We start from the raw sequence: 24,368 nt of genomic DNA on the forward strand, positions 1-24,368 counted from the left end.
CAGCCTGTGAAGGGCTTTGTACTCTTAGGTCACCATAAAAATAACTACATCTGTAATGGGGAGGTTAGGAAAAAGAAATCCACCACACTTTTCTCACTGACATGTGTGCACACGCACATGCACATATTACTACGTGCTAGTGTCAGATCTGCTGCTGCTCCAGTAATCACATCCACTGGAGAGTAGAAACTGTTGCACTGGATTAGAACCCAGTGCAGAATCCTTCCTCAATAAGCACCTATAGAGCAACCAGCTCTGCAGCAGCAATGCAGGGCAGTGGGGAAGGGACTGAAGCTGCTGTTGCCAGGGATTGCCAAGTAAATCTGTTTTGCACAAGTCTCTGCAGGGCACCTCCCAAAGTTTGATTCAGACTGAAGATACTCCTGATTTACACCAGCAGGATGTGAGCATCTGATCCACAGCCTCCTATTTAACTTAGCAGCTCTCAAAGTTTTTCACTGGCCTAAGTATTTACCTATAACATCCCCCGGGATAAAACAGGGTTATAACAGCAGAAGACAGTTATAGTACTTGAACTCGCTAACTTTTGACCCCTTGGAAATTGAGATTCACACTGTATCAGTCTCTGTATCAGGTCTCATCAGCAAACAGAAGCAAGAACACTTTCATTGCAGGATGGCACATAAGGCCTGTAATCTACACTGGCAAATTTGGGACCACCGCCTCCTTACTAGCTGCCAACAATGGAGCCAATAGCGTGGACAGCTCAGGAATACCAGCTCCCAGCGGGTCTGGAACATCCCACCCCGATAAGCGGAGCCAGGCTTCTGTTGATACCTGGCAGCCAGCTGAAGGCCTGCGCAGATGCTCTCGTGCCTGCTGCTGTCCATTTAGCAGCGGGTGCTTTGCCAGAGTGCAGGGTACACACTAGTAGCACTGGAGGCTTGGGAGTTGTGGGTACTATCGGCCCCTGGAGGCAGGTAGGTAGAGATGTAGCCTAGGGTCCCCACTTCTCAAGTCACATGAAGCTGTAAGGTGCTCAGTTCAGTTTTCAAACCTTTCTGAGACTCTTAGCCTTTGTACACGTCACAGAATTGGCCTTTAAAGCAGCTTAAATGCCCTTTTGCGCTACTTTAATGGTGTCACTGTTTGCACGCTCGGCAGCGTATTCCCCTTTAAATGACTCTGGTACATAGGAAGATAAAACATCTCTGAAGTGTTTTACTTTGCTACTTAAAGTGCAACAGTGCACGGGGCGCTGGAAGCCAATGTGCTTGGCGGGCCCCGCGCAGCTCAGGTGCAGCCCGTGCAGACAGGCTCCACTGAAAAAAAAAAAAAAAGCGGCAGGCCTGATTTCTTTTTTCTCACCGGAGCCTGCTTGCCTGAGCTGTGGGGGCCCGGTGCTTCCCTCCTTGGCTGCAGCACCTCCCAGGACCACCTGGGCTAGATACCAGCAGGTGGATGCCAGCAATTTAGGGACTGCTCAGCCCACCAGCAGCTCACTCCCCACCCCGAAGAGGCAGGTAAGGATCGGGACGCCATTCTTGTGTACATGCCACTGGGAGTTAGTTTGGTTTAGTTCCCCCTAAATGGAAGCAGTATTTTAAAAAACCCACTGTTTCAATTTAGGGAGAACTAAACCAAATTAAACTCCCGTGGCATGTACAAGCAGCCTAAGAACTGAGTTTCAAAAACAGCCTAAAGCCACGGTTTTTTTAAAGAGTGTGAACTGCTGCATTAATCTCAATGAGTCTTCAACTCAGATATCTGGCTATGGCTCAGCAGATGAATCTCTAGATGGAGTTCTCTACTTGCCACCGGCTCATTTTGCTTCTGGTGGAGGGTGCTGGTCAGGGCCAGACAGAGGCATGGGCGAACCGGGCAGCCACCCAAATGATGAAAATAATGATTATTATTATCAATATCTCTGGCAAAGGGAGGCCTGATACTAAAAGTTAAACCCAGGCCCACCAGGAGTCTAGGCACAGTGCTGGTGCATGCACATGCATGTGATCAGGTGTGCATCCGTGCGCACGTGCACACACACACACACACACACACACACACACACACAGCCTTCTGCTAGGAAAAGAGTTCTTCCTCTTATAGAACAGACCCCAACCCCTCTGAAGATACAAAATAGCAGTATAAAGGGGAGGATGTTTAACACAGAATGACATTTAGTCCCTGTGGATGAAGTCTTGGCACTTTAACCCAAAGACATCAATGGGGAGGAGGTGTGGCAGGGACCGAAGCCTACGCATTACAACCAATTTATGTAAATCAGTCTGTCCCTGAGTTTACCCAGCTCACAGCTGAAGGCAGCGCAGTGTCTAACATAATGGTGACTGATGTCACAAACTTGCAAATGTGGAATTGCTTGGGCAAATGCGAGGTCGGAGGGGTTAAAGCAGAACCTTCTTCTGTGTACAGAGCACTTTGGTAATCAAATGGAATAGATAAGCAATTCTCAATACATAATTCATTTAATCTGCTGTTTATAAACTGTCTTCAAGCAAATCACAGTTTTCTTGAACGGTTTAGTTCAAAATTATGCACCAAGTCCTGCCTGCAAAGCCAGCTTGCTCCCAAAGAGTTTGTAGCAAGTATTTGATTCTTAACATTTGAGTTATTTTGGTTGGACAGAGACTTGAAAAGAAAGCATCATTCTTTCCCCTTATTGTATGAGCATGACTCCTATAATCAGGTTTCCCATGTGTCTTTGCCGTTCTGAATGTAACACACACTTTCCTTCAATACTTTCCAATATCAACTTAAAATTGCTTCCTCAGGCATTCTAGCCCTCAAATTAATTTGCTAAATGTTAAGGAAAAGTAAAGACAAGAGGTATGAATGCAACAAAAGCAAAATCAATTAAATATTCAAATTAGTGAAGCTGAAGCAGAAAACAGAGAAGCACAGGTTAATTATATCAGCCATGTGAAGCAGCTGAGTAAATATATTAGGTGGGCCCAAAATCCCCCTCTTCCCTCCATATTGCTCTGATACACTGGGGAAAATAAATACTTCTGGCTTGCTTTGGTCATGCATAATTCTGTAAGGCTGAGTTAATTGGGTGTGTGACAAAAGACTCAAGTTTTCTCAGTTTGCTGCTGCAGGGAAGTGGCTTAAAACCAAGGCTGTGGGTTGCAGCTCTTATGCTCTCTCTCACTGAAATGAGAAGGAAAGGTCTTTTGCCACGAATCACACGGAGCTCCTTCTCTTAGTTGTGACGGTGGCTTGGTGCATTACTCAGGGAGATTATTCACACCAACGATGATCATAAAGCTTGAAGAAAGACTTTACTGCACATTTTATGATGTGTGGTTTAGAGGTGGAGCAATCTGCTCTGAGGAAGCATGGAGTCACGTGAAGAGCATGGCTCTGCGCCACAGACAATGCAGTGTAAGAACCTACAGCAACGTTCACGCTGCATGGAAGATGGCGGTTTTTATAAGTCAGCCACATCATGGCACTACGGACGTTTTTATTATGTTTTAACATAGGCACAATTGGTGTGCTGCTTTAAATTTTCGATGCATTCCAAATATTATGGTTTCCCCCTTATGGTTCTCTGTGCATCATGTTAAATATCTTAATGCTGGGTAACAAATGACTTGTTTGCATAAAATGAAACCTCAGAAATTAAGGATTTGAGTCTGCTCTCACCTTCTCCTGTACAGATTTCATACACATTAGGGCTGGAAGGGGCCTCGGAAGATCATCAAGTCCAGCTCCCCTCCCAAAGGGCAAGAAGCCAGCTGGGGTCACAGGATCCCAGCAAGATAAGCAAGATAAACTGGAAATAGCCCCAACTGAGGCCTATGGATATCACAAGAGTATAAAAGGCATGAACTAGGGAAGAAGTAGATCCTGTATCTTTCAGTGAGTCTCATCTGGAAATAAATCCTCCTGACATGTGACTCTCATTTTTTTGTTTCTATTTTTTCCCCTGGTAATTTTAAGACATAAAACAAGCGAATGAGATGCATTCTATGATAATTATGTATTTATCACCAAGAAAGACAGCCAAATAGGTGGAGAATAAACAAATATAACAATACTATCCATAGGTGGCTGCAGTCAGACCCTTTTCAGAAAAAAAAAAAAATCAGGGATTAAAAACATTGCAAGACCTAAGCCTATTTTTCAGTTACAGTGGGTGCATCTTCAAGCGCAACAGTCTAATTCTATTGCACATTAGAGGAGCAGGCAAAACTAGAGCTAATGCACTAATGAATTAGTCTATTGCACATTCGCATCACCAAAAAAAGTGTTGGGGCTAATGCGCAGTAGCGCCAAATATGGTGCATTAAGGTAGTACCTGTAATTACAAGTACAAAACTTAACGCACCGCAATTATGGCCTACTAATGAACATGCAGACACACCTAATATCTCACAGAGAAAGTGAAGTTCTGGTGAGCCAGTGTGGTCTACTCAACAGGGTTAGAGCTGGGAGCTAGGTTTGAATCCTGACCCTACAGAGTCCAAAGGCCAACCTCATATTGACTTCAACAGGGCCAGTGCTAGATCCTTGGATGTAGCCTGTTTATCGTAACTGGTCTCCCATGTGACCTGTGCTGCCATTTTCCCTTGCAATCTTTAGTCCATCTTATCTCATTTGACTGTAAACTCTTCCAGGCAGGGATGGTCTCTTAGCATAGGTCTACACTGCAATGCAAAAAGTGTGACGATAGCTCATACGCACATACTGACCTAGCTTCACTACCTAGCTGGGGTACCAATTGCCAATGCAGCGGTAGAAACCACAGAGCTCAGCTCAGGTTACCCAATTAAGTATTTACCCACATTCCCAGCTGGGGTTCAGCCACACTGAACCCTGTGCTGGGGGCTCAACTGGTATTAGTGTGCACGCTACCAAGTATAGAGTTAGTTTGGATGCATCTATCTCACCTACAATCACATCTCTCAGCTGCAGTGTAGACTCAACTTCAGTACATGCACACAGGTGTTATGCTTTGCACAACAGTGCCTTGACCTTGACTAGGACCTGCAAATACTATTGCAATGCAAGCACGTAACTAAAAACGGCAATTTTCTGAAAGGATAGAGGGCTGAATCCAATGCATGTTCCAAGTCAAAGGGAGTTTTCAGCAGATTTTAATGGACTCTGATCAGGCAGCTTATGCTGTTTGGTCTGAATGCTGACCTTGGTTTTCCTGGCTCTCCTTTTCAGCTACCTGCACAGGCACCTTAATTACCCTGTACATGGTTCATCTTCAGTCTGATGCCCAAGTCATAACACACGACTAAAAACCCGCAAGCTTTTCCTACAAAACTGCAAAAAGTTCCCACAGATCTCCATCTTGGAGAATACAGCCAAGAACTTGAATTCAGAAGACAGAATCTCCTCCTATTAGAAGGGAGGTAGTCAATATTTTTCAATACTATTTCATATTCTGCCACAGTTAGCCTGTAACCAAGTTGTCTGAAAAATACTGCTTACCAGATCTTTTAGAAGAGACCAATTCAGTTGAAAGCCAGCCTTAGGGCAGAAGAGCAAACCTCACACCACTAAGCAACAGTCAGGTGTGGGAGCAGTTTTAGATCACATAGCCCCTACAGAGCAAGCTGCTATAAAGATGTCTCTGTGGTATATAGCATCTGGGGATTGATAGGGGCACTTTGCTCTTATATTCTCTTTTTGTGGTGGAAGCCATAAAGTGGAATGCTTTGCCCTTAGTGCTTGGGTTTATAAGAAATGAATAGGGGCCTGTGCATTTCTATGACCAAGGTAAAAGGCAGCTGGGGAAGATATATGGCCCGGGGTGGAACAAGCAGACAGCTGAGGACTCACATCTGCCTTCTGAAGAAAGAAAGTTCCTGAGAGAGTGATTTGAAGATGAAACACTTCATCCTGTTGTTACAGGATCAAATACTGAAAAGGAGGAGGAAAGAGCTCATAGACCTTAAAAAATTCTGCAAATAAGGCTTCAGATCAGCAAGTGACTTCAGATCAGGCAACGGCTGATTCCCAAGTCCTGAAGAGCAGAAAATGAACTATGAAAGACCAGAAACACCTGCCTCCAAATCTTGTGAAGATAGGCCTTCCTGCGTGACAATCTGAAGATGCGTCCCAGATGTAAGCAAAGAAAAAACACAGTTTGAAAAAGCCTTGAAAAATGGAGGAGAGGGCAGGTGGAGTGAGAAACAAAGGCAGAGGACATGAAAAGGAGCCATGTTATATTAACAGCACTTCAGCGCTTGCAGAAATGCTGCCTGGGACCCAATTCTACCATCTTTGCTCATGTTACTTTGAAAGTAATTGCACTGACTTCAACTGGACTCCATTTATACAATCTCTACCAATGTATTTACTTTTGGGCTGATGCACACAGATTATGCTTAGACCAAAATAGACTATATTTGCCTGCGTTTCTTTCCTGGTTAAAATTTTCCAGAAAACATAGTCAAGAGTTGCCACAAAACACTGCATCCAACTTGGAAAAGCCCAAACTGCTGTCAGAAAGGCTCAGCTTCCCAAAAACACCTCCAGGTTTCAAGCTCCCTGGGGCTGCTATAGACCAAGCACAAAGCAGGGATGGCATGAGTGGGGGGAAACGTGCACAACACTAACCCCCTCCCACTTTTCCACCTCTACCTTCTTCAGCAAACCCTGTCTTGATGCTGACACAGGCTCTCAGGTCTCATCTACATTAGATGAGCCGCTGCGGCTGCACTTATGGATGCCAGAGCCCTCCAGTGGTGACACGGTGCATGCAGACGTAAGGTGTTCTCTGTTCGGGCAGACACACTGCTTCCCCACATGGCAAACAGCCATCAAAACCTCTCTCCTGTTGGCACTGCTGTCTTTACACCAGAGGTCTATGCTGGCTGGGGGTATGTATTTGTCCAACACTCCTCCCTGACAGCTACACCAACAAAACTTTATAGTGTAGACTTAAAGACTTAATGCCTGGGTCCCTGTTGCCCTGCACTTGTATAATCATTGGGACCTGTCCAAACTAGGTGGGAAGTGCTGTCCTATTCAGGTGCAAGGCAGTGTTCACAAACCATACCCTAATGCCTGGAACTTCTCTGCTAGTTAGGCCATGCTTACATGGGAAAGTTTTTCCCATATAATATAAGGGATATACTGCAAGCCTTGTAGAGCTTTCCCTACTGCACACTTACACCTTCCTGTGCTGGCATCACACACACAACCCATGAGCTTTGAGCAGGCCACATCACTGACTTTTCTCACTAGCACACCTACTAGACACAGGGGCCAGGTACAGATAACTACACTTTTACCAGTATAAGTGATCAGAAACCTCTCTATGCCCATAACAAAACAGAAGTTGGGCACGCATAGGCTTGTTTTAAAACGGTGGAAATAAGATTTGCACCTCCCCTCCTGCAAAAAGGGCTAATGTGTGATCCGCTCCTTACAGAAAACTGCTTAGTGTAGACGGATTCTGCCTCAGGCATTTTTGAATGTCTGTACCTAGCCAGGCTGGCTGACTGTTAACCCTTTGTGGAAACTGGACCTAGTCCAGTTGTCCGACCTAAGGCTTCTCAGAACCACTGTTCAGACATCCCACTTGCTTGAGTACACTTATTTCCAGACTTCCACCTTCTGCGTATAATCTATATTATTATTCACCTCTTCAAGAATATAAAACGGGAGCAGCAAACAGCCACAAAGGCCGATTCCAAAACCAATCATTCTTTCCCTAGAATAAGAAATATTCAGACTTGGGAAAACACAGCAAGTGCTTGTACACAGTTCTCTGCCTTAGTCTCCCCCAACGCTTTTAGACGTTTTGCTGGCATAGCTCAGAGTTCTCCAATGTATCCAGCATCCTGCTCCAGCATATGGCTTCTCCTCTAAACCATGGAGTCTCCCCACTCCAAGCTTCCTTTATTCCTGCGATTCCTGCGTCTGAGTCTCTCAAGCCTTCTAGTTTAAGAACCAAGCTAATTCCAGATCTCTTTGTTCTCCTTCTGGTCCTTCAAGCCTAGACTCAAGCCCTCAGCCTGTGGCAAAGAAGTCGGAAAACACTGGCCTTATCTTAGGCGCAGTTATTTTTTTTGCTCGCTGTTCACGTTCCGATAGTCTACCCATCAACCTTTTCCTGGGTAGACAAGTCCAGCCCACTCTGATCTCTTAAGCGCAAGAAGCAGTACACAGTAAGAGATGGCCATAATACATAAGGATACAAATAATGCGTTATATCAAAGTGGAACCCATAAACTGTACATGGAGAAAATCCACAAATGACCACAGTGTGAATATAAACAAATGTAGCTATATTAATATAACCTGCTCTGTAGACATTCTTCTAAGATATTATAAAATTATACCTTTTTCATAGAAATGCGTATACTGTGTGTCATTTGTGCAGGGTTTTAAGTTATGCTGGGAAAAAACCTCTTATACTTGAACGCAGGTTCCAGTGGGATGGGTATACACCAGCATAACTATATTTCTGTGGCTTTGTTGCTAACACTGGCCTCACTGTTTGGTGCAGGCAAGTATACAACTAGAATATTTATATTTTTCAGAACCCCAGTCACTGGAGCTGCAAAACCGTGGGAACACCCCCATGAACACTTGCAGCCCATTGTTTCTCACCATTGGCAAATGTAGGGTTTCTTCTTTTTTACTACTGCCAGAAAACCTCCGCATTACTAAAGGATTAAAGGATTAGGAAACAAGAAAAAAAAATGCACTGACCCTCTAGGTGATGCATTAGTAGGAATTTATGTGAAATACTTTAAATTCTTGCTTGTCTTTCACTTGCCAAACCAAGTAGTTAGTTATGGCTTTTTTTTTTTATGTGCCCGGACAGAGTATTTCCAGAGCTGTCACTAAATGCTAAATTCAAAACAGAGATAAATCCAGGACTCTGTGCTCAGCACCCCAATGTCTTAGCCGTGAGGAGAGGAAGCATTCAACACTTGCATTTTAACTTATCTTGATAAGCTACTTTTTAACGCTCATTTGGAAACCCTTGCCTTTTAGAAAGCTGACAGTAACAGTCATGCATGGACACCAGAAGTCTTCTGGTAACCGCTTGACTCTTGCTATCTCTGACTTCCCAAAAAGTTACATTATGGAGCAGCCTTAATTCTGGAAGCCTTACTTGAACGTCAAACTGAAATTGGGATACTCCTTTGGATGCATAGCTAAATGGACGTCTGAGACTTAAGTAGGCAGTCATTCTGACAGCCACCGTCTTCACTGCATCTCTGGACGTTTGACCAAAGTTTGGAGAATAGCCTTCTTCCTGCCCCCATCCTCTATCCTTATGTGGGCCTAAACAATTGTAAAAATTGCAGGAGAACCGCACAAACTCTCTGGAAGTTAAAGCTCAAAGTTTCCACCCCTCCCGTGATTATCAATGCACAAGATTAAACACAAGTCCTATATAAACCATGGATTTTCCTCAACATTAAATTCATCACTTGATTGCCAAGTAAAGCTGAAGGACAAACTAAAAATCACTTTTTATTCAGCATAAAGTGGGGTTTCTTCCTCCCCTCCTATTAAGGCTCTAAACAACTTTAAAAACTTCCATTTCTGGGCTCAAGCTACTTGACAAAGTCTATTTAAGACTCAGCAGCAAATTATATAGTGTTGATATAAAGAGGAGGTTTCATTGCACTTGTACTACGGAGAAAACCCAAGCATCTAGGACTGATTCATTCAGGAGATCTTTGCAATTAAGTCCAGAGAAAAAAAAATCACGCTTCTCGCCCTAGTTATTTCAAACACGAAGAGAACCTCGAAGACTCGAAACAACGGTGCCCGTGTCCAAGGAACTGAGGATGACATTTCAAGAGGATGTCTTTGTCAGTACTGCTACAAGGTTTCATGAAAGCTGCATTTGAGGGGGAAGCAATTCTTTCAATGTTTGCTTGAAAAAAAAAAAATCTACGTTCCAAATGAGTGCAAAGAATGTTATATTGTGTGCCGGCACTGGCATGAACTTTGGTGCATAGTAAATCCATGATGTTATTATATTTATACAATTGCCACATGCAACTAGAGTCAGTACAGAAAAGAGGTGTCACACTCATCCCGTTCAAGGGGCAAATTACAAATGTAATTATGGTCTGAGGGCCTAGCACTAATGACATCCTTGACTTACAGGGGTTCTCTCACTGATGTCAAAGGAAGTGTTGTTAAATACGGTCTTCATATTGCCACATTCAGCATCTTTCAGAGGGCTAAAGGGACATAGTGCTATTTCTGACCTCCTGTTCATGTGCTAGTTCCACGTGACTCCTCATCTCTGTGCTATCTGAATGGGGCAACACAGCAACTGCCATACTGGATCAGGTTAGTTATGCTCCAAGTCTAGCATCCTGCCTCTGACTGTGGGCAGAGTAAGATACTTAAGTGTGGGATGCAATAACATTATTCTGGAGATGTCATTAACTCTTAACTCTCATATTAGAGATGTCATTAACTCTTAACTCTCATATTAGCACCTGGAACGCAGCAATAGGGAATGCCACTTTGTTCAACCTTACATATCATTGGACCCCCACCCCATTCACTACACAGAACACAGGGCTCACTTAAGCAGCCATTTAATATTTTATTTTCTCTTCATTGTTCCATGTGCGTGCCCAAGTCCTGGTTATTGCAAATTATTTAAGCACTGCTTTGAAGAAAGAATTATTAATCTTCTCCAGTGTTTTTCTCTGGCACTGATCAGCATAATAGCTGGGCGATTCATAAACATTCACAACATTTATTTGCACTAAACACCCATATGACAATTGTAAGGTTAACTGCAATACTCTATACCAATGGCTTAGTACCTTAGGGGTCTCTGACTCGTACTGAAGACTTGGATTTGAGAAAACTGACTGGTCAAATGTAATGTCAAAATAAATGACTCTGGCATTTCACCTTATTGTTGGTAATTCCATTTTTTGCTTGCTTTCCCAATGGCCTGCTATTTAGGCAAACCAACATACTTATGCAGTAAGCATCCTCAAATAGCTGTACCATCCCAATAACCTGGTCAACACACATTTCTGAATTACAAGAGCATAGATTCACCTTTGCTACACTTGAGGGGTGGTTTTCATCATCTCCATTACACAGATAGGGAACTGAGGTGTGGACAAAGCTGAATAGCATCTGCTAATTTCAGGTATCCACTCTGGGACCGTTACAGCTTCTGTGAGGACTTAATGTTTCATGGTACTTTGTGTATGAATGGGTATGTAATTAAATACACACACAATATACATATACACATCATGGTTCTTACTGGCTTCAGGTGCAGGGGGAACCACTGAGCACTTCTGTAAATCAAGCCCCAGGATCTCCAGTATGGCACTAAAGTACACTGAAGAACGCACAAACCTTCTTTCGAAGTGTTATCACGGAGCAACTTGGGGTATGTTCACATAACCCAGTGCCATGTGGAGAGTCTAAGGCTAGCTTTGACCCAACTAGCTTGTGTACTGGAAGCAGCAGAGCCATGTTAACCTGTCACCCCACCCAGGATCACGAGCTCTACTAAGAAGCAGGATGGTACACTGTGCTAAGGCAGCTATCCTGTTTCTAGTACCAGGAGCAGGGATGGAATTCAGTTCTCTATAGTGGCATTCATCTGCCTCAATCATGAGGTCATCCTTCCTCTTCCTATGTCTCATCTATGGCCAAGTACAGATATTACACCTAAACCAGTATAAGTGCCCAGAAATCAGTCTATACTCATAACAGAACAGAAGTTCAGTGAGACTGGTGTAAATACACTGGTTTAAAAATGGTGGAACTCGATCGAAGATAGATCTGGACTGACATTCATGCACACGTAATTGATTTAGGTTAGACCAGTGCATTGAACTTTTGTACTAGATAGCCTATTGATTCATATTACGTCACCGTCCACTGGCATCCCAGGTGCCTTTGCGACCCCCTGCTAGCCCCCCTTGCAGAGGCATGCTAGTACTCAGCCTATACTTGGCACAGGCTGTCTCCCCAGCCCCGCCTCCTGCCTGCAGCCAGTTGTCAGCTGCAGCCAGGCAGCAGGGGAGAGGGAGAGAAAACGGAGGCCTCTACCACATGGACCCAGCAGCCAGTCAGGGGTGGCCCAGTCACGTGGCCACTTCCGGCAGCCCAGGCAGTGTGCAGGGCCTGCTGGCAGGTGTGGAGGAGCGCCCCCAACCTGCTGCCTTTGGCCACTGCAGGCAGCCTGTGTTGACTCCCCCCAACCCCTACACCAAAGGGCAAATGTACGTTCTGTTCGCTCCCAAAGTCACCTGTACCACTTACAGAAACTCATGTAGGTTTGACTGATTCCACCTCAGGCCTTTCTGAATGTCTGTTCCTAGGTTAAGTGTCCTCCACAGCCAGCAAGATAAGGGTCCTACAGAGAACACCCCCCCTCTTTATTACACCATGATGATTCAACCCCACCGAAGGTCCATCGTCTGCGCTGAATGAAACGGGGATCTACTGGGAAAAAAGCCCAGCACATGATCATGTATATTAAAGACTGTATAGTAATGCACGTACATACACTGTGCTGAATTAAGGTTCAAATAAGCCAACTTTAATTCTGACATCCCTTAACTTTTGACTTAGCAATTTTAATAACATTCTTCTGATGCAGATGTGAGATAGGTTTCTTTGTTTGCAGTGTAATTAATTATTATATTGGCAGACCTGCCTAGAAACGAGCTGGCTTGAGCTCTCCATAAAGCCAGACAGCACTGCCACAGACCTTATCTACACTGTGAATGTGGAACAAATCACTTGCATGGGTAGCGTGGACAGACACCTCTGCCTCTGTTGGGTGCTGAGTAGGAGTCTCCATATCACTGTTTCTTGGTCAGCACTGCAGGAAAGCGACGGGCTGAGACTAAGGCTAAGAGCAGGAAGAAGGTTAAATGTCTCCCCCCACTATTCACAGTGAAAATGATGCAGCCTGAAGCTCCTTCTGTGCTGTGAAGTGTCCCTTTCTGGACTCCAACAGGCCACTGACACCGTGAAGCCAGAAGGGCGGATGGTGGAGCTGGAGCCGGCATAAATGTACAAGGTATTCTCTGGAAATTGTCCTCTACTCCAGCTGACAGTCTGTGACCCACACATAGGTGTACTTTTTCTGGGCACAAAATTGCCTCACCCCCAAATCCTACTTATTTCATGAGGGTGAGGAACAAATCCCACGGTGTCTGGTGGGGTTATCTGGAATAGACTGCATGAGGACACAGGAACAGGCAGTCCTGGCCCTGGTTCTCTCTTCCTCCTTCCCTTAGTGGAAAATCTCATTGGTGGAGAAGGAGACTATGGCCTTTCGACTGCCCACGTTCCTTGATTTACTATGTTATGAAGTTGATGGCAAGGCTGGAGGGGAGGTCACAATGGAAACCATACACATAATGTGACAATCGCACTGAATCACAGGTTTTTTCTGAAGGCCGAAGAGGGAGATATTCCTCCTTCAGACCGTCTCCAGGGCAGCCTTTCCTTTGTTTTGTTGTGTTCACCAGTCATCATAAACTTTGGGACATTTGTCCTTAAAAACTGCCCTTCTCACTGGCTCCATATCAGCGAGCAAAGAGCTTGAGATTTCCAATCTGATTGCGGCCGATAAATAGAGGGAGGACAGCTTGCTGAGTAGATTTACTGCTCTTGTAAATCCTTGTTGGAATTTGATGAACTGCATATGCACTGCCCAGTGAGTGATTGCAGTTTCTAGAGACATTGTGGCATGTGAAGATGTCCTTTTGATAGCGTTTTCAAAGAACAGACACTCAATGTTTCCCAGGCCCAATCAGTAACACTTTTAATGCATTATCGCAACACACACCAGAGACTGCAGATCATGCTTTAGATTTTTTCCATACTTTTCTACAAGGAAACCTACAATATACAGTTTGCTAATATTTCTTCCCAGAATACAAGGTCTGAGAAGCTGGCCTTGCAAGCTCACTCTTTCTGCTAGGATCACAGATGTAAGTGAATAAAGAGTAGATGACAACAATATACAACAGCACCAGAATAGATCAGCCCTGGCCCCTGTTTGTTGCTGCAGAAAACGGCAAGTCAAATAAGCAGCAGAAAGTGAGAGAAGGAAGGGCCCGGGGAAATGAAATTTGATGGCGAATGTTGCTGCTGTTTTTGAGCAAGACTTTCACGAGCCATGAATTCAAGGAGAACAAAAAGACAGTCATTGTTTCTGATGAGATACCAGATCTCATGATCATGTTATGGGCCTAAGCAATCAAGACACTGTTGCTGTCCCCCAAGAAATCCTACCCTGTTCATGACAGGAAGTCATTGGAACATGTCACAATAGTAAGAATTAGGCTTGGCATTTGGAATAAGCATCATGGATCTTCACAAAAGTCCTCCAGCAAAATTAAGGAAGATGAGACTTGGCATGATTGGTATTTCAGAAGTAATAAACAGCAGCAATATAATGAAGAGGAAGACCAAGAGGGGAAAAAAAGCCCAAAACAAAATCTTTATTCCAGACTTTTTTCACCCATTTTAAAGGGCAGAAAAGGATAATATTTTGCTGATGACCTGAAAGGCGATGAGATGAAAGCAAAGACAAGAATTTCAGCAGAGGTTCAACTGAGGCAGTGTTAAGCACGGGCAATATTGAGGACACCACAACAGAAAAAGATGCAACTGGGTGAGAAATGATGAGAAACAGGATGTGTCCATATTCAGCCCCCTACATCAAAGCCCTATAGAAACATTACCGGTCTTAATTAGCTTTCAGATGGAGGAGGAATAGAAGTATAATGGCAACACTGTAGATAATGGGGCAAAAAGGCTGGCATAGGTATTTAGAAGTGAAGTGGTGGCCATTCATTAAATAACTAACTTCAATATCTATGGGAAATTCCATTACCATATTAATTACGCCTGGGGAAATGCAGTAACTATAATAATTATGGATGGCATATAAATACTGTGTAGCAGTGACCTGAATCAATGTGAATCTCAATGCAATGCTGACGGCAGGTTATGTATAGCTCTGAGCTCTGTGGTACCCACTGTGAGACTTTGCAAGGGATATGACATTAACCCACCATCACTGCACAGCACTGAACTAGCACAGCAAGGACTAAATGCTTGCTCTTTTATTCATTTGTTAAAATCAATTTAGATTTTATTCAACGCAGTTAAGGGATTCAGATACAACCTTCCCTTGACTTTCAGTGGGACCGACGCTCCTAAATCCTTCAGGCCTTTTGCAAAAATGTCACCCCTAGTATCTTTTGCACTTTCCTTCCTTACCGTCCCACTCCCCAAACAACCCTTAATTCTGCCTCTTTTAACGACTGGAATTGAATTAAGTGCTGGTAAACAAACTGCCATTGTGACAGCTCCAAAGAATGGGACCAGATTGTCTCGTTTTATACAAGCTTCCACTGCACTGGTCCAGCGGACCTCGGCCCTACCTTGAACGGACAGCAGCAGGTGATGGGGTGCTCACTTCTTGCATTCATTCAATCAATCCTTGGTCTTTGTTTGCAGAGGCTGCCAATGGGGTCAACAATTGCCATCAGTTATGGGGTGGGCTTTTCTCTAGTGGAAGCTAGACTGAAGATGATTGACCAGGCATCAGCAAAATGAGCTGACTTGAACAGATTGGGGGCCCACGGAGCCCCACACCACCTCCCAGAGCCTGTGCTGCCTTCTGGGATGCAGCACTGGCTCCACCGGGCCTCTATAGGTCTGGATTAGGCCCTGGGCTGCCTCCCCACACAGATCCAAGCAGGCCTTCTGGCCTGCAGGGCACCCCATGGGTCCAGAAATTTGGAAATAGGGGAACAGCAATTGCTGCCACTGCTTCTCTGCCACCAAATTTTCAGACCCCTGCAGGCCACTTGGCATGGCTCCACGGGCCAGGGGTTGAGGACCCGTGGACTACAATATATCCAAATACAGCTCTCCTTTCTTCTGCTGTTGTGCTTACCTCTAAAAACAGACCAGAGTCCAGATTTCATACGCAAAAGAGAGAAATGAAAACGTGAGCGATTCATAATGACTGGTGCGGGGACTGCTAGAGAAAACCAGATCTGTTCTCTGGTTCCTTAGCTTCCTTGGGCTGCTTTAATTTTACCGTACATTTCTCCTGAGAAACTGTTGCAGTGTTGTCATGACAACATCGGTACAGTACAATTGTTCTCAACTAGCACTACGCCACTGGGTACACATCATGGTCATTTAAGCTGTTACCAGACTACAGTATTTGAACCACATTTCTTCTCTCTCCTGTCTAAGCAAGCTCTCTCCACAGTACATGAATAAGCCAGTGTTTGTACCAATCCAAGCTTGTGTTTTTCACACACAAGTGAACACGCTGAAAAAGGAAGTGTGTTTGACATTCAGGGCTCGTGCAGCTGAAGAGATTTCTGAGCTAACCCGGGATGCAAGTGAAAACCGTCAACGCTGCAGACTATGCGATAGGAACCATATTCTCTCATGTCATTCCACTGACTTCTATAAGATTACTCATGCCTGCATGAAAGAGGATTTTTAGGGTATAACGCTTGCTTTTGCAGCTGTCAGAAAGAAAAAGAAAAAGAAAAATAGTATAATCTATTTCCTCTATATCTAGCTTCTGTGACCAAACCTAGGATGTTAGTACAGAGTTACTGCTATCACATACAGTGTTAGACTTTGGATTAGGACATTTAGAGACCAATTGTCCATAACAGCCTCTACCTGAGCTCAGCTGGGACTGGTTCAGAGTCTCTGTAACACATGCAGAACCTGGCTTTACACTATCCATCTCCAAATCTGCACACAATTAAGAGCGGGAAGGGAAACACAAGGCAAGAGAAAGGACAAACACATTTAATTAAAAAAAGCTCATGGAATAGACAGCTGGAGACCAACAATTTCAATTGCTGAGACATTAAAAGAAACAGCTCTTCTGAAGTCTAGATTCTGCTCTTCTGTGCTGAGAGGCACAGACTCTGTAGGAAGCCCTTACAGGACTATGCAGACATAGCTAATTGGCAATATGATTGCAACACATACTCACATATCCAAGCTACCTCTTATCTAAAGGGCTCGTGTATCAATGACAGTGAAAATACGGTAGCACAGGCTTCAATGTAGAGCGGCCATCCATGTTAGTGCGTCCCGGTTCCCAGTTGGACTTGGATAGTCCATGTCAGCCTGTCTGCACTGCTACTGATACCCAGCTGGCACTGTATCTTGACTGGTCTAAACAAAGATTTATTTTGTCCATTGAAAAAAAAAAGTGCTTGTAGCTGTCTAGGGAATTTACAGAATTTTATAAACAGGGATCTAAGCATGTGCAAATAAGAAATACAGTGAATGGTGGCAGTGCAGAAACTCTGCTAAAAGCAGTGGCGTTTAAACAGAGTTATAGCTTTCACTAGTGTTTAAACAGGGTTATACCTGGTCTGCAGCAGTCAGGAGCCTAAAGATTTTCAGAGGGACTCATGAAAACAATGGGAGCCTTTGGTGATCAGCAAATTTTAAGATTAGGTTGACATTCTTCCTTCTAGATGCACATAGATCTCTCTTTCAAGCAAAAGGAAATTATAGGAGCAAAGACATCCCTCTTTAGAACGGGCCATGGTCGGGGGGGGAAGCTTCCATTACAAATAAAACACATGCATAATCTTCCTAAAGCATTGGAAACAAGAGAGGTGCAATTAGGACCTTTGATGTATAAAAACATTAAAAATAAGAACGACCAATGCACACCACAGATGAACACTTAAGCACATCAATGAAGCTTATATATTGGCATCCCATGTACTGTGGCAGCCAAGTTTATAATCTATTTGTTGCAAACCTATGACTCACAAAGGAAAAGGGCTGCCAAAAGAAATTAATTTCACATGAAAACCAAGCAAAGCCATTAACAGGCTTTATACCTTTGAGCAAAATATTATAATTGATTAATTTGAACTCTTCCCTGTAGTGAAACAGTTTTAAAAGCAGAGAGATTCTGAATGCCGAGCTTTCAGATTGCATGAAATAACCAGAAACGAAGCCGTTGCTTGTTTTCATGTTACAAATTGCTGGGAAAAGGGGCAATTATCTGAGGTTAACTGCTGTTGAACCTTAGTAAAAAAAGGCATCTTTGGAGGGCTCAGGGTATGCTTCTTTCCCATAAAGAAACTGAAAAGGTTCTTCCTCTGTTTTCTCCAACTATACGTCCAAAGGAAAGTCTTGGATCTTTTGAGCAGTCAGCACCCTTTATCTTCCAGATTTTGTTTCATGCTGTGTGTTACTGGGGAAATCCCTTCGTTAATCCATTTTGTTCTCGTCCCTGCAGTCTGTGGCCCAGTTTAAGCATCCTTTGGGTCCTCAGGATTTGCTACTAAAAATTGAGACTATTTAAGGAAACTAGTCTGTCAAAGATACTGAAACTGAGACAGGAAAAGCATTCCTGTTCTCCATGGCCCTAGCAGAGGCAGGGGCTTTCGACCTGTTGTTTCACTTCTGAGGCCTTGGTGTTACTCCTTCTTCCGACAAAGCTCACTACCCTCCATTTGCTCAATGGTACAGCTCAGCATAGCAGGGCCATAGCTGGCAAAGGGACACAGCACTCACCCATCCTCTCCTCACCTCTCAAAAGGGTCTGGACCCCAGAAGGATGTTGATGTGAGCAGATACTGGGAAGAGGAACCACATATCTATCATTTGCACTCCAGTGCTGGAAAGCACAGCTCTCAGAGAGCAGCAGAGTGGACGCAGGGGGTAAACCAGTTTAAAACCAATGCTGTTTTGAAAAGGTCTAGTTTATTTCTAGAATTATGAAACCCAAGGAAAAAAAAAATACATCACGGGATGTACAAGGAGCCGCAACATGTATAAGACCTTGAAGATCTCAACTCTCTGGAGAGGAGGAAGAATTGTACTGACATCAGATTATTATTTAATTTGTGCTATAATAGTGCTTTAAGGCCTCAGCTGGGATCAGGACCCAGGTGGTGCTGCGATGGTACTAGGGTCTAGATCAGGACACCTCGCTGGCTTTCTGTGGGGCTGTGGGTGTCCAGGATCAGCACTACTCTCTAATCCCCTCCTCTCCCTTCCCACTTTTTTAAACCATTTTTTTCATCATGTAGATTTGTTTAAATTGTAATAAAATTACCAGGCCCACATTTAATTCCTTTCCATCTCCCTGTCTTTAATCTTTCTTTCCTCTCAGTGACACCAATTTTGCTTGCTCATTATTAAAGATGGCATTTTCTCTGATTGCAGTTTTTATGCCTAGGCTCTGTGGCACACAACAGTTAGAATAAGCAATGCCTTTGTCTTCCAGAGTGTGTTTTTTTGTTCAAAAGATCTTAAAGGCAAATTTCACTTTGGCTACCTTGAACATCCCTCAAAGCATCACAGCTACAGACTTGCACAAGGGTAAAAAGGAAAAGAGAGAGAGAGAAAGAGAAAAAAGAAATAAATGAAAACGTACAAGGGGGGAAGTAGCTCCAAGACGCTGGACGGACTCCATGGACAGGGGAGACTGGGGAGGTACAATTAAAAAAAAGAAATGGTTAAAGCATGTACCCATTAAAATGGGTCAATTGCAATTAAAGCTTGGCTAGGCGACATGCAGTGCAAACCCATTTATTTATGGATTCAATTAGTATGGATCCAATCCCTGCAAGGTGTTGGAAACCCTCTGAGTATGCTTACTTCCCTACTGAAATCAGTGGGAGTTCAAAGGGGTCAGCACATGACATGGGTCTTGATTTGGAAAAACACTTAAGCATGTTTTAACTTTTATTATGTGGGTAATCCCATCCTTACCAAGCAGCACGCTGAAGCCCACCATTTCAGGAATAATTTTCAATGGGATTTAATCATGTCTCTTAAGGTTAAGCATATACTTAAGTGCTTTGCTGAATGACAGCCAGGTTCAGGAGTGTTAACATCTCTGTATAAAGAAGGACAATGCCAACCATTACACAGATCTCTCCAGAAATTGCAATATCATATTTATGAATACATTTCTTTCTGAACCCAACTAGGTTGCTTGTTAAATGTTATTTTGCTTCATTGCTAATGGTGCTATAGCAAACAGCTGCTTTAACTTACTGCTGAGTCTGTGTATTAAAGCCAATCAGCATGTCTGGAGGAAAATGCTAAGCTCTGTCTGATGAGAGGGTTTCTCCATGAGCTCGCTGCAGAGGAGCACAGCCATTCCTTTCAATGCATTAGCTCCAAGGGCTGATTTGTTTTTTTGGATGATGAATTTTAAAAATCCAAAGCCAATAAGGACCCAGAAACAACTTCCCACTAGATTAGATCAGTTCAAATCTGGAGCCTAAACCAAGCTGACATTGTCCTGCTAAAGTCTTATTACAACCACAAAGCCCGCTGGGCTCGCTCACAAGTGGTGCCCAGAACAGCTAAGAAATGCAGGTGCAGTGTTGCAAGGACGGTGTGCAATAAAGGCAGACAAATAAAATAAAATAACCCCATGATCATTCATTTAATAACAGGATGCAGGTGTAGGAGAGGGTCCTTTGGTCCTGCAAGCTGCTGACCACTTGCAGCTCCACCTGAATTCCATATGACCTGAGGGGGCATGGCATCTTGGAGGGTCACTCTGTTTGCCAATACAAGCAGCACATCTTCAGGCTACTGCACAGTGCTACACGTGCCCCTGTTCTCCCCCCATATGGATGTACATACAGCTCACACTGAAAATTTGCCTCCTAGATGACTCGCTTAAAATACTCAATTTAGATTTAACAGGAATGCTGTGCATTAAATATTGAATAATCAATGATTTTTAAAATCATGGTTAAAGAGTCACCAAACCAGTAATTTCATTGCACATATTTTACAAGCAATCCATATTTTTTCTAAAAAGACTGCCAGGTAGAAGCTAGTTCCAGTGGGTCTGACCAGTATTAATAGCCATTTTGAAGAGGGCATCACCATTATAGAAACTGTGTTACTTGCCCTCTTTGCATTCGCATTCAACTACATTATAAACAAAATATTGCCATTTGTCAACTTACTTGACAGTTCCACTTCACAACAGCTCAATCTCTTGGGTATCTGCTACGGTAGTTAACAGGTTTTCACCAATTTCAAAGGTCAGAAGGTTTGCACGAAACTAGATGACCACTGTGCTATTTATCCATCAGTATGCAATAAATATGTATTCATGACTACCAAACAGTCCTTAAGGCTTACTGCCAGTTTGCTTATAATAAAAGTACATTTACCTGTTAAATCTAAATGAAATGAATGCATGGGACACTTTAAGTACTTTTATCAAGTCTGTCCCATTAAGCTGAGCTGATGGGGACATCTATTCTTTTGTCATAAGAAAAACTGCTACTGGAGGGAGTGATAATACAGCCTGCCATTTTTTTAAAAACTTCACAGCTTTGAAAAAAGGAGAGATGTTCCATTCCGGTTTCTCTTCCCTCGGTTAGCTCAAAACCGCATGCTGCAGGCTGCTCATATTTATTCCTATTTCCCATATTCACTTTAGGATCCCACCGTTTAAGAGGTGACAATGTTCAAAGACCTTCCAACAAACTGTCAAGCCAAAGTACTCCAGAGACAAGATTTAGGAAGCAGACTTGTGAGAGATGAGTTACACACAGTTACAAGTTAAATGTTAACAGGAGAGATATACAACAAGATATATGGATGAAGTTAAGCACAGCACACATTTTTAAATGACATTTAACCGCCACAGCTGATATCAAGGTTATGACAAAAAAGTGACCACAGACAACATATAAATAGAGATGATGCCTATAATCATCATGATGCAAAACAGACACACTGGGATGATACAAGCAAATGCACATTCTGTCCAAAACCACACCTACCGAGACGGACAGTGCTAAAGGAGAAGAATCAATTCAACTATAAATAAAAGGTACTTCCAAATGGTCCAACTAGGGAAAAATACCAATAATCATACTCAGCAAAGCAGCAGACTGAAGGTTTATAAAGTCTGCTTCTCACCACGCAGAATATCATCGTCTGGAATCCACATATAATCTTGCATCCCAAAGGGTCTCAAAGCTCTTTAAAAGGCTACGCAGACAAAACTGCTTCCACCGTGTGCTGCTACCTCTGGGATGGGGGCGCACACATGGCACACGCCAACACTACGTAATAAGTCAGGACAGGAAGCGAAGACAAGAAAACCAAAGGACATTTACTGGGAAATTTAGAAAGGAAAATTATAATTACCTGTGTGTTACATGGTTTGTAACACACAGAGCTGGTTAAGGACATTGGTTAGATGTTTACTTGAAGAATATGGCCAATGGTGTACAGCTTGCTGAAAATAATTTGAGGCATGAGTTTGATACCAATTTGAAGGGAAAAACGATACTCAGTTCACAACTTTCAACAACTCCTGAAACACCCGTCTGACATTTGTGTCTTCCAAGTATGTAACAATCGAGCCTTCTCCAAAGACGTTTCTGGAATCTCACTGCATCATGGCCTGAGATGGCATACTTGCAGAACAAATTTTGAAACTTATTTGAAATTGAAACTTGGCATTTGTAAGCTCGATGATTGTGATAAACACCCTGGCTTTATTTAAAAAGAAAAAGCTAAATGATTTTAAACAATACAAAACCCCATGCCAGCTATCAGAAGATGAATTTTTACTGCTGTAGTTAAAAAAAAGTCTATATTTACATATGTATCTACACCTATCACCATCATCACTGTATTGGGATTGAAACTGGTTTAAAAGGTTACACTGGGTTTTTATGGTGCTTGGATCATGAATGATGCCAGCAGCCCATTCAGAAATGCTAGTTTTAATTACCAACTTTAATGTCAAATATATTTTAAACCTACTTATGGCCAGAAGCGATCATCCTTCAGAAATCCAGAATAATTGAATAAAATAGGTCAAGTATTAATGCAAATCCAGTTTCATTCTTATTCATCTCACACCATGGATGTATTTTTTTCTGGTGTTCAAGCGTACTTCCTCGGATATGACAGAAACACTATTCCTAAATGCAGAGATTGGACCCAGACCCACTTCTCTTGAACCTTCTACACCTCTTTTTCAGCTGAATCTTGCTCACTACTTGTACTTTATTTAAATATAATATAACATGGTATGGTTCTATTAAAACACTGAAAATCAAGACATAATGATGAATAATAATAAAAAAGCAGGGCAGGAAGTTCTTTGCTTTACATCTGCTTTTCATTATATCACTTAATTCAACCAAATCTATGGACAATTACAAAACACAATCAGTCCTATGTTTGCAAATTCCTTCATGGCAAACTTTAAAGTTTATAGCTTCATAGTGTAGATACAAAATGTCCTTGTTGTTTTGCACATAATAGTCTCAGGGGGAAAAGTTTCACATGCTAATACAGATACTTTATAAAGGCCAGATCTAAAATCTTGGGTTGATTAGTGATGTAAGACTCCGCTGAGGTCAAGTAGGGACAAAGACATTTGAAAGGGTCTCTTTTTCCCCATGGAACAGTGAATGCCGATATTGAAAATACAGATCAATAAAAATAGCAAAAGGTTATATCAAAATTTGAATGCATTTGCGGGGAAAAGGCCTAGAAGCTTGAGCTGTGCATTATAATAGCATGGATAAAACCCGAGCAGGGAAAAGACAGGTTTTTCCACAACTGTCTTCTCAACTGGACCTTAGCCAGCGTCGGGAGGAACTGCTGCTAAGTCTAAAACAGACTGCACTCTACATGCCGTGTTTCTTCAGCTGAGCCAATAACATGCTGCATTGGTTCTCATCCGAATCCTAAATAACAAGCTGCCTAAACATCTTCTGAACTTTAAACTGATTAAAATCCACCTCTGCTTGCCAAGACACTTTAAAACGTGCCAAAATACTACAGGTATTAAGGTAGTCTTTAATTACTATTAACTGCTACTACTGTTTTCCACAAGAAATCTGTCTTCTACACTAGAAAGAACGGATGGTCTTCATTTAATAAGACACTATTCAGGATTTCATTTCTCTTTACAGCTCAGTGTCTGTATGGCCCAGACCATACCATACAAACGCTGCTATGAAGACAGAAAGATTAATTTTGGAGTGGTCTTTTCCATGCTACTTGTACTACCCAAATGCCCCACAAGCTTCAACAGATTTTAGAAGTAAAGGTGGGCATGAAATGAGTAGGGGTGACCCAATTTTACAGGGAGCAAGATTAAGTTAAAATGTATCTACTAATTTTGGGTGCTGATATTTCAGAGAACTTCAAATGATATAGGAATGTCTGTGTTCAAAATGAACACAATTGGCTTTATGTGCAGCTGTGTGGGCTCCTCAGCATCCAAACCCAGCCCCCCAGTTCTCAAATGGGACTCCCAGAAGATGAGGAAAAGACAGTTAGTAACCACATATGAATCATTTAGTTAAATAACTGTTCTGGCAACACACAGGAACTCCGTGGCAGAAACTGAGACA

The 24,368-nt window shown here is 42.9% G+C and overlaps 1 protein-coding gene across 3 annotated transcripts in view; it reads right to left on the bottom strand.

The window, feature by feature from the left end:
* ARHGAP32 (Rho GTPase activating protein 32) overlaps positions 1 to 24,368 on the bottom strand; it is a 464,420-nt gene that overhangs the window by 66,779 nt on the left and 373,273 nt on the right. Inside the window, exon 13 of one of the 3 annotated variants that reach the window (XM_019546987.1) lies at positions 19,382 to 19,432. The exons of the other annotated variants lie outside the window; for them this stretch is intronic. Within the exon in view, the coding sequence (XP_019402532.1) occupies positions 19,382 to 19,432 (51 nt within the window). The remainder of the gene's footprint in view (positions 1 to 19,381; positions 19,433 to 24,368) is intronic. 3 annotated transcript variants of the gene reach the window in all.

The sequence above is a fragment of the Crocodylus porosus genome, unplaced genomic scaffold (assembly GCF_001723895.1).
Source record: "Crocodylus porosus isolate Cpor-Errol unplaced genomic scaffold, CroPor_comp1, whole genome shotgun sequence".
NCBI lineage: Eukaryota > Metazoa > Chordata > Crocodylia > Crocodylidae > Crocodylus > Crocodylus porosus.